This window comes from Ipomoea nil, unplaced genomic scaffold (assembly GCF_001879475.1).
Source record: "Ipomoea nil cultivar Tokyo-kokei standard unplaced genomic scaffold, Asagao_1.1 scaffold0302, whole genome shotgun sequence".
Taxonomy (NCBI): Eukaryota; Viridiplantae; Streptophyta; class Magnoliopsida; order Solanales; family Convolvulaceae; genus Ipomoea; species Ipomoea nil.
The window spans coordinates 2,983,900-2,994,204 of NW_017616730.1; the positions used below are offsets into that span (position 1 = coordinate 2,983,900).

Genomic DNA, 10,305 nt, shown 5'->3' on the forward strand with positions numbered 1-10,305 from the left:
AACATAAATTCTTTTGGCCTGGGTTTCGTCAAAAAGTAAGCATAAGATCGAAGAAAACTGGGATATGTATGTCCAGTTAATACTAAGATGTTTCTGGGGTTTGGGGGATATTAGTATGGTAGATAATGGTGTCATCAAAAGTAAAATGTTTAAGCAACTACAATTAAAAGAATCTAATCTGCATTTATGCTTGCCTGTATTTGGTAGGTGGCCATAATCCTGCCAAGAGTCACTTTCTGACTTAATTCCATTCATAAACAGAGAGCAGTGAAAGAATCCTGTTCCTCAAATGCATCCCCTTGGCAATCCCTCCACACTTAACCTTGGCCAGTCTCCTTTGCCGTTGAAAATTAAATTGGAAAATTATTAGGTTGAGCTACCCACAACAGGCTTTATATCTCTTAATATGCTGGTGTAAATGTGACATGTGCATGAAGTATGCCAGGTGTGGAAGGGAATACCTGCAACCCCGAGTGTTGTGTGTGTCTCATATGCACTGTTGGATGATAGGTGTTGGATGGAACAGTAAAAAAATCTGGTGCTACAAGTACAAGGTGTTTAGGCACATGAAAAAAAACTGTGCAAAGTTGGAGAAGTAGCAAGAGGTTGCGAACGTGATACAAACTAATGACTCAGATTAGACTGTAAAGGTGATGTCCTAGCAGTTTCATTGAGTCGGTTGTCAGATGCTTGGATTCTGGATTCAGGATGCTTAGGCCTAACATGGAGTGATATGATGGAAAGAACAATCACAAATTGTATGGTCCCTCTTCTCTACGCACTGTTCTATTTCCCCTTCAAGAACCATAACCAAGGTTAAACATCTTGTCACAAATTAACCCGCCTTCAGCCTAGATTGCCCAAATAGTTCAAATCAAGAAAGTCAATAACTAATTTATTATTGAGTTAATACCTAAAATGGTCCCTCGACTATGCCATAATTATCAATTTGGTCCTCAACTACCATTCTTACCCAATTAAGTCCTCAACTATTTAACTTTTACTCGATTAAGTCCTCAACTATACAATTCTTACCCAATTTAGTCCTCAACTATACAATTCTTACCCAATTTAGTCCTTTGTATTAATTTGACTGTTTGTTGACTGTCAAAAGTCGGGATAAAATTATAATTTTACAAGATTTCTCCTTCCTCTCCATTTAGCAGCGCCAAACCATGCAGCAATACACTCCGATCAGATTTCGATCGTCAAAAAATCGTTGAAAATCAAATTCATGGGCTATCCGATGCACAACCACTACTTCGATACTGACAGGTTTAGAACCCAACCGGAGCTTATTGCTACATGGTTTAGCGCTGCTAAATGCGGAGGAAGGAGAAAACTTGTAAAATTACAACTTTATTTCCACTTTTGACAGTCAACAAACAGTCAAATTGACAAAGGACTAAATTGAGTAAAAATTGTATAGTTGAGGACTTAATTGGGTAAGAATGATAGTCGAGGACCAAATTGGTAATTACGACATAGTCGAGGGACTATTTTGGGTATTAACTCTTTATTATTCTTGGCCTGGAGTTCATACGCACGTGGAAAACACGTGCTTCTTTGAGCCGGTCAGATTCATTCTGATTATTCACGAAACCTCTCTCCCGCTTTCTTCGACGTCAGTTAAGGTATCAAAAGCCTTAGTAATGGCGGCGACGGAGGAGAACCCCAAGGACGACAAGCCGGTGATTGTTAGGGTTAAGCGAAAAGCATCGCAATTTTGCCTCGATGCTTTCTGTGAGTTCTTTTTTTTTTACAACTTTCTTTTGTACTTTTATGTGTAGGCTTTGGTTTTTGAATTCTCTGTGACTTTGGTGAATTGGCAGGGCTTGAAATCAATGAGAGACCACTCAAACGCCCGTTGATTGACTTTGAGAACCTCTCAATTTCCAATTCTTCTTCTAGTACTAGTAAAGGTTTGTGAAGCTCCTTTCTCTTTCTCCCCAGCAAAATCTATGATTTTTATGCATTTGTTCTGCAAATTATGATGTATATATATACCTGCTTGTATCTATTTATTGTAATGTATTTGAGTTTTAATTACTATGATGCACTTCCAACTGTGTTACAGTAGAGGAATTGAAGACAAAAAAGGTTCTTGTACAGCATGTTGAGACCATAACTAACTCAGAAGTCACTGCTGATCTTGTGCGGTCTTTTGTGGTTAGTATTATAATCCCATTTTATCATGTATTTTTCTGAATTCCCATTCTTTTCTTTGCTGATAACAAAGGTAGGAGAATTCTTTGAGGCTTGTATTCATTAACTGTATTATATTCTCCAAATCTCTCTTACTATTATGAGGAAGCACAATTTTAACAGTTAGTAGTGGCTACCTACTATAATGGTTTGCTACTTGGTAACAGCCTGATTCTGCTGCTGATTCTTCAATTGTCAAAGAGAAATTTGAGGAAAGAAGACATGCATTTAAGGCTAATAATGTAAGTCTTTAATGAGTTATTCCATTGCAAATTCAGACAAATATTTTGATGTGTTAACATGAATGCTCTGTGCATTTTGAATGTAGCACATGCGAAGGCAAGATCAGCTTCTTACAAAAGCTAAACAAAAACAAGAGGTGAACTTCTGACACTTCTCATTTTAGAAAGGAACTTTCTTATGGTCAATTGTCATTCTGAATAGATAATTTCTTAGTTTGTTAACTCTTAGGGAAGTAATTAACATTAAATCAACTTGTTCCTTTCCAGAATTAAGCAGTCAAAAGACTCTTACTTTCCTCCTATCTGGTAGATTCCTTTGATAAAATCTGTAATTTATCTTTCTAGGATTTGTCAAAAAATGCTCGATTTGAGCAAATATGGAAAAGTAGAAGGGGTAAGAAGGATGATGAAGCACTACATGAAGTCTGCCGACTGTATGATGTTGTTCGTGTTGATACAGAGGAAAAAAGCCATGATGTACAAGAGGAGTATGTTTTGTTGCCCAAAGCTGTTTATGTTAATCCAACTGTATTACTGGTTTCTATCATCTCTTTTTCTTGTGCCAGGGAAAATAACCACTTCTATTGTGTGTCTGTAGAGATCCAGAGTTGGAAGATCACAGGATGATGTCTCAGTATTTGCCACTCTTAAGAGAAGTCATGCCAAGTGCCGCTGAAGAAATTGAGTCTGGCATACATGACTATATCTTCAAACAAGGTTCTGCCCTATTTTCTCTATTGGGGTTGGAAGGCTTCAATGAAAGTTGCATTGTTGTTGCTTACTGGGGCTTTTAAACTGCAATACTATGTCTTGAAATTCTCTAGTCTTTTCTGGTATCTAGTTATTTATAAAAAAAAGAGAGGAAATCATGAAATGGCATGAATACTTTTTCTATGAAACCTTTTTGCTTGTGGATAGAACTTAGTCTTTAATCTTTGTGCAGCATCTTCAGATGGTTTTGTATATGACTTCTATGCCGTTAAGAATGATGTTGAGACCATGGCGGAATCAACTGAAAACCATTTTCCTTTGTAAGGATTCATAGCACTCTATGCTTATCCTAATCTTAGTTTGTGTCATATTTCTTGTAAAAATAGCACCTTTGTTTTCCAGGGTTCAAGTGGATGACGATGATGACTTCTATGATGGTCCTGATGATTCAGACTATGAAACTGATGATTCTAATGGTATCACTAGTCTTACTTTCTTTAACGTTTCATGAATTATGCTGCCACAGCTCGTACATGGTTTGATATTGTCAACTATTTGTATCTCAGATGAAAACAACCCCCGTAATGAGTATCCCGATGAAGAGTCATCTGGAGATGAGGATGGAGTAGAGAGTCTATCCTCAAATGACCGGTCAGAAGGTGAGAGTGAATCTTCCTCTGACGAACAAGAAACTGACATCTATGTATCTCGCGAGGGAGAGGATTTGAGTCGATTCGAGTGTTCAGATGGTTGGGATCCATTTGTTGAAGATGATATCTATAGTGGTGATGATTGTGAATTGTATGACTATGGTGAGGATGTTTGGTGAGGAAGACAAATGGATGTGATTTCTGGTAGTTGTAGTTGTCTGATATCATATGGATTCCCTTTCAGATTTAAGTTCAGTGGATTCTTACACTACTGAGTAAAATTGTTTTTTTTTTTTTTTTTTTTTTTCTTTTTGGAACAAACAAACCTCTTTTCATGAATTCAAGTCTAACTGCAGTAAATGAACAATAGAAGGGAAAGGAACTTAGGCATCCTCAATAGTGTGAAGATTTTGAGGAGGTTTTAGAGGTGTAATTAGGAAAAAGAAAATGGGAAGAGAGAAAAAAAAAAAAATTTGAATATATATATATATATATATATATATATATATATATATATATAATTATATATATATAATTATGCGGGCGTGTGCTGTGCATGCGTCTCAGTCTCTCTCCCACAGTGGGACCCACTATCTTTACAAAATCCACTCCAACCCTTTCTCTCTCTTTCCTCCACCTCACTCAAAATTCCTCAAAACCTGTCTAAAAGCCCCTTTTGGGATCTCCCCTTTCTCTCAATTCCATCTCTTTCCTCCACCTCACTCAAAATTCCTCAAAATCTGTCCAAAAGTCCCTTTTGGGATGCTCTCATAAACAATCCATACAATTTGACTTGTATAAGACCTAGCTAATAAATAGGCAATCTTATCCGTACCGTAGATTATTTAACAAACAAAAACAAAGATTAGAAAATGCTCTAGCTAATTCCTAACATCATTGACAATTAGATGAAACGAGGATAGCAAATTTTCTCATTTATGACTTCTCAAATCTTTCATCAAATCATGATGAGTTGGTTAAAAGTCATCTAATTCCAACATAGCCTAGCCAAGTCACATATAACAAATAGGTGATATATATGTCATTGGAGTTTGAACAAAGGAGAAACAGTGAGCATCCACAATGGTTGGGGAGAATTAGGGGATAATGTAAGAGTGATTAGGAGAGAGAATGTGGGGAAGGAGAGGAAAAAAAAAAATCAGAAAAAAAAAAAGGTCAGGCGTGCCGAATGGCTCGGCACGCCTGACGCGCCCGTGTGGGCTGCTGCTGTGCACAAAACGCGCACAGCAGCCCATGTTTCTTCCTTTTTTTTTTTTTTCTTCTTTTCTGTCATTATTCTTAACTTTGCAGATGAATTCTTCCCAAATCTATTCTCCCTCACATTAACTATAAACTTGAATTAAGTGAATTAATGCTGCATTCTCCCCACATTATCTCTGATGTAGATACTCTTAGGAAGCCAAGGTTTTGGGTGAGGTAGGGGTAGAGAGAGTATGAGAGATGAGCGAGGGGAGAGAGATGTTGCAGAAAAATGTGTTATTTTCATCTGACAAAAAAATTATACACATGTGGATGCTCAAAAGAAGACAACAAAAAATTAGGTGGCAAACTGGCAATTGATGGCTTGATGCTAATATTATTATTTGGCAAGGAGTGTGAGTCAGCTTGGTATAAGATGTGACATGTGAGAATTTATAGTTGGAAAATACTGTATGTACTCTTATTTCTTACTCTCACACACAAAATTTTGATATAGACATTTATATTGGAATTCACATGATAAAATAGTTTATCAGTGATTATCACATTAGAAAATAAAATTTAAAGAGTAAGATTTAGAAGTTCATGTAGTAGAACTTTAATTTTGTAGAACGTGAGAATTTTAGGTGTGATGAGGACAAAGGAGTGTGAGTCAGCTTGGTATGTATAAGATCAGATGCTGATTCGCAACATCCCCCATCTCCATATCCGACCATTGCTCTATTTGCATTAAAAAAAAAAAAAATTGAAACTTATTTGCATTAAAAATATTTCACCAATAATGCTACTTTTATAATAAATAAATATAAATACACTATCATTTTCATATACTATAAATTAAAAGTGAATAAGATTATTTTGTTTGAGCAATCAACCTTCTTCATGTGTAATAACTCAGAAATAAAATATAAATTGCACTATATGCAACGAATACGATAAAAAAAATGTTGACAAGAGTTGAGCTCGTGACATTCACTAACTTTAATGTTTGATATATTTATAGCAAAAATATCATATGAGCTATCAACTTATAATTATTAATTATCTAGAAAATAAATGACAAAAATATATGCTCAAATTTTAAGCTTCTTATATTTTGAATCCATCCACTCTTGTGATATTCTTACTTATAGTCATCAACTGCTATTTCATGCACTATTAGTTACTCGACTTTGGATTTTTATTTATTTTTTTTGCTACATTTATTAGTTTTTTTTTTAATGATTTTCTAAGCTAAATTTCAACTAAAATATTTTTTTACAAGTTTTTAGGTGGTGAGTAAACATTAGTACTTTACACAAATTTTTAGATTGATTAATCAGTTTTAATTATACACAAAAAAATTTTCATCGCTTTCTTTACGGAGTAACTCAATAAATATGAATTTCGAGTTGAGATAAACACCTTGAGTCTAGAAACGTATATTTTGCCATTTTGGTATTAAATATCAAAATTAAATGAATTCAATTTACCTTATTATGAATTTCGAGTAAATTCATAGAATTCAGAATATAATTTAGGAAAAAAAATTGAAATTATAAAAAATGGATATACCTATAAATGAATTTGATGGCAGTACGTAACTCCTGCATATTATTTTAACTGACCGCCACGAGTTTGCCACGTAGACGTAGCCAACTATGCATTCCCCACGTGATCATCGCCCAATCGCTATCAAATCTCTTGTCTCGTATATTCATTGAATATTTTCTACTATCTTCTTCTACTTCTTCACGTTAATCTCTGCAATCTCAGAGTAGCGCGGAGAGCGAAAGTATTCTCAATCCGAAAAATGAAGAGATTTATCGTATCAGGGCGGAGGGCATTATCAGCGAGAGGTTCACCGTTGATTCACCGGCCATTCGCCACCGCCGCGCAGTCCGACGAGTCTCTTGACTCATTGCTCCCCAAAATGCCCCCCTTCCACTACTCTCCGCCTCCGTACACCGGCCCCTCAGCCGCCGAGGTGCTTCAGAAACGCCAGCGTTACCTCAGCCCCGCCATCTTCCATTTCTTCAAGAACCCGGTGAGTTTATACGTGACGAGTTTTTTTTTTTTGTTTTTCCCAATTTTCTGGAAAAAAGTTTGGCCTGGCTCCACTCACGTGTGAGGTGAGTTCCGAGCAACACGTGGATTGTAGTCGTTTATCGGGTGACGCAGAGATTCCAATTCATTACCAAATTGAAGAGCTCGTTTCCATCTCAATTGGCCTAAGCTAATAATTAGATTGCACATTAATGGCTATATGCTTGACATTTGTAAATTCTGATTGTTTTATGGGTTGGGCAGTTGAATTTGGTGGATGGGAAGATGCAGTACTTGTTCGACGAGAATGGGCGTCGGTATCTGGATGCATTTGGCGGGATCGCCACCGTGTGTTGCGGCCACTGCCACCCGGAGGTGGTGGAGGCGGTGGTGAACCAAACAAAGCGCCTCCAACATTCCACCGTGTTGTATCTCAATCACACCATAGCTGATTTTGCCGAAGCACTTGCCTCCAAGATGCCTGGAGATCTCAAGGTGGGTTACCCTTCTTTACCTCCATTTCTATACCTTCTTTGTCTGTTCATCTTCATTTTATTTTTATTTCCTTATTGTTGTTTAGGTTGTTTACTTTACGAATTCTGGGACAGAGGCCAATGAACTGGCTTTGCTAATGACGAGGTTGTATACTGGCTGTCACGATGTTATTTCAATCAGGAATGGTTATCATGGTAATGCCGCTGCTACTATGAATGCTACTGCTCAATCTAACTACAAGTTCAATGTAGTGCAGGTACATCCATGGGGTTTATGAATTTTTCTGTTTGCACCTATGAATGTGGCTAATTGCATAGATGTTCTTGTGCTTTAGACTTTGATAAGGTGTTTGCTAAAGTATTGTGCCAATTGGTTTACTTATCTAATTAACCATCTAGCATATGATACCTAATGCACTTTGTCACAAGAAAGAGAGCATGATCCCTCCCTCCTAGGGCCTCCACACCCTGCCTAACAGGATTGTGGAGGGGGTGACTGAGCGGCCCATTAGGTGGAGGAGGGGTAAATCATAGTGACTGAGCGGCCCATTAGGTGGAGGGGGGGTAAATCACAGTGACTGAGCGGCCCATTAGGTGGGAAGACCAGTATCTGGTGCCCTAAGGAGTTACTCATACAAGAGGGTGAAACTCTCACACTGTGGTTGCCAGTCTTAAATGAAGACTAGTATCGGTAGTTGTTGACTCGATGTTAATAACCACCAAGTTTATAGTTATGTTGTTGTGGTGAGAATGGGTTTAGGAGCAAAGAAGATTGATTGTATGTTGTCTTAACCAAATTCAACAGGCTGGAATCCACCATTCCTTGAATCCAGATCAGTACAGAGGTGTTTTTGGCTCAGATGGACCGAAATATGCCAGGGATGTGGATGATATTATTACCTATGGAACAACCGGTTGTGTTGCTGGTTTTATTGCTGAAGCCATACAGGTTTTAACGTTTGACATACACCTATTACATGTACCGTTTTATCCATGTACATTGTTTGAATACTAATGATTCCCGTTCTTGACAGGGTGTGGGGGGAATCATGGAATTGGCCCCGGGATACTTGCCAGCGGTCTATAGCAGTATCAGAAGAGCGGGAGGCCTTTGTATAGCGGATGAGGTGCAGTCAGGTTTTGGTCGGACAGGAAGCCATTTTTGGGGATTCGAGGCCCATGGAGTTGTGCCTGATATTGTTACCATGGCAAAGGTATAATCTTTTCTCCCCTATGATTGCTTACTTGTTCATAGGTTGATTCCCGAATTTTCAAAAAGTTTTCTTGAGCAATGTTAGGAAGTTCATCTGTGACTGCTATATATGATTTGAGCAAATGGTTTGTGCCAACCTTTGAGATTATGATGCATTTGCTTCTGCTTTACATCAGGGAATTGGAAACGGCATTCCACTTGGTGCTGTTGTCACTACTCCCGACATTGCAAAAGTCTTAACAAATCGCACTTATTTCAATACCTTTGGTGGGAATCCCGTGTGCACAGCAGGCGGCCTAGCTGTTCTTAAAGTGTTAGAAAAAGAGAAGCTCCAACAGAACGCGCTCACTGTGGGATCATATCTCAAAGAGCGTCTCGTTTCACTAATGGAGAAGCATGAAAGTACGTTTCCTTCATTTTCCTTCATTTATATTCTATACAAGTTAAGAACTCTGTGTATCAGAAAGAGCCCGTGTTTAAAGGATTGTTTTCTTGCTTCTACGTGACCAGTAACCATACTTTTTGCAGTTATTGGCGATGTAAGGGGACGAGGCTTCATGCTAGGAGTTGAACTTGTGACTGACAGGAAGGCAAAAACTCCAGCAAAGGTTGAAATAGTTCATCTAATGGAACAGATGAAAGGTGCGTTTTTCTTGTCTCCACTCAATCACTCATCTTATAGCTAAAAGTCCTTATTGAGTTACGGTCATTTCTTTAACGAACGTTTATTATCTCCAGAAATGGGAGTACTGATAGGGAAAGGTGGATTCTTTGGTAACGTTTTCAGAATCACTCCACCGCTCTGCTTCACCAAGGAAGATGCAGGTTCGTTCTTCATCTTTTTTTGTTAACAATTCTTTCCCCGATTTTTATCTCCCTCCCCGTTTTAATGTCACTTAATCGTTCTTTTAGATTTCCTTGTGGATGTCATGGATTACAACATGTCAAAGCTGTGAAGCGGGGGCGATAAAGAAGGGATCTTTCTACTTGTGAAACGAAGGTGATCACTGTCTGGCACATATTGTTGTATGTTCTGTCGAACAAATAACTGCCATACATGGCAGGGAGATTGTGAGACATCACCTCGTTGTCTCTCTTCTCCATCTTGTTGTGTTTCATTAAACTGTGCTGAAATGTGATCCTTGTAAAGATGAGACTATGTTCTTGGTAATATAAGTCTGCAGTTTCTTCTCAAGTCTGCATTTTTATGAGTCCATATGGTAAATTGGGGTTTGAAGCCATAACTAAAACTAGTGTTCAAGTCATCCACAGCACTATAAGTCTGCCAGTGTTGATTGCAGTCTGCAAAGTGTATCCAAAACTAGCATATTGGGTTGTTGCATATGCTCTTATTTTTTTGTTTTTTTTTTTTCCTATTATCTTGTGATCATTGCCCACAAAAGACAAAATTCTTTGCCCTAAGGACTCCCGCACCTTGACCCGACAGGATGATGGAAGGATAAATCACGTTGACTCAGTGATTTCTAAGGTGGGAGAAGTGGAGAACTAATGCAAGATGCCCACAAAGAGTCCACTACACCCGG

The 10,305-nt window shown here is 38.0% G+C and overlaps 2 protein-coding genes across 5 annotated transcripts; both read left to right on the forward strand.

Moving 5' to 3' along the window:
* The first annotated feature begins 1,516 nt into the window (after positions 1-1,516).
* LOC109158345 (RNA-directed DNA methylation 4) lies at positions 1,517-4,175 on the forward strand. 4 transcript variants are annotated; one of them, XM_019306285.1, is made up of 10 exons: positions 1,517-1,743; positions 1,833-1,922; positions 2,081-2,169; positions 2,373-2,447; positions 2,534-2,584; positions 2,793-2,935; positions 3,046-3,164; positions 3,388-3,478; positions 3,561-3,634; positions 3,725-4,175. In XM_019306285.1, the coding sequence occupies exons 1-10, from the start codon at positions 1,653-1,655 to the stop codon at positions 3,985-3,987; spliced, it is 1,086 nt and encodes a 361-aa protein (XP_019161830.1). In that variant the 5' UTR covers positions 1,517-1,652; the 3' UTR covers positions 3,988-4,175. The 4 variants fall into 4 exon arrangements, with proteins under 4 accessions (XP_019161830.1, XP_019161826.1, XP_019161837.1 ...); XM_019306281.1 differs by having other exon boundaries at positions 1,518-1,743; positions 2,078-2,169; XM_019306292.1 differs by having other exon boundaries at positions 1,518-1,743; positions 3,391-3,478.
* A 2,560-nt stretch (positions 4,176-6,735) lies between these two features.
* On the forward strand, positions 6,736-9,969 carry LOC109164010 (alanine--glyoxylate aminotransferase 2 homolog 3, mitochondrial-like). Its single transcript, XM_019312758.1, has 9 exons — positions 6,736-7,055; positions 7,319-7,549; positions 7,635-7,805; positions 8,354-8,497; positions 8,583-8,762; positions 8,938-9,163; positions 9,290-9,403; positions 9,500-9,586; positions 9,674-9,969. The coding sequence occupies exons 1-9, from the start codon at positions 6,822-6,824 to the stop codon at positions 9,715-9,717; spliced, it is 1,431 nt and encodes a 476-aa protein (XP_019168303.1). The 5' UTR covers positions 6,736-6,821; the 3' UTR covers positions 9,718-9,969.
* The last annotated feature ends 336 nt before the right edge of the window (positions 9,970-10,305 follow it).

Excerpts from the sequence above, each read along its gene's own strand:
- LOC109158345 (XM_019306281.1), top strand. The coding sequence starts at position 1,653 with ATGGCGGCGACGGAGGAGAACCCCAAGGACGACAAGCCGGTGATTGTT. Across the intron at positions 2,585-2,792 it reads AAGCTAAACAAAAACAAGAG|GATTTGTCAAAAAATGCTCG; the intron begins GTGAACTTCTGA and ends TTATCTTTCTAG. Across the intron at positions 3,165-3,387 it reads TGACTATATCTTCAAACAAG|CAGCATCTTCAGATGGTTTT; the intron begins GTTCTGCCCTAT and ends TTAATCTTTGTG.
- LOC109164010 (XM_019312758.1), top strand. The coding sequence starts at position 6,822 with ATGAAGAGATTTATCGTATCAGGGCGGAGGGCATTATCAGCGAGAGGT. Across the intron at positions 7,806-8,353 it reads ACAAGTTCAATGTAGTGCAG|GCTGGAATCCACCATTCCTT; the intron begins GTACATCCATGG and ends CAAATTCAACAG. Across the intron at positions 8,498-8,582 it reads TTATTGCTGAAGCCATACAG|GGTGTGGGGGGAATCATGGA; the intron begins GTTTTAACGTTT and ends CGTTCTTGACAG.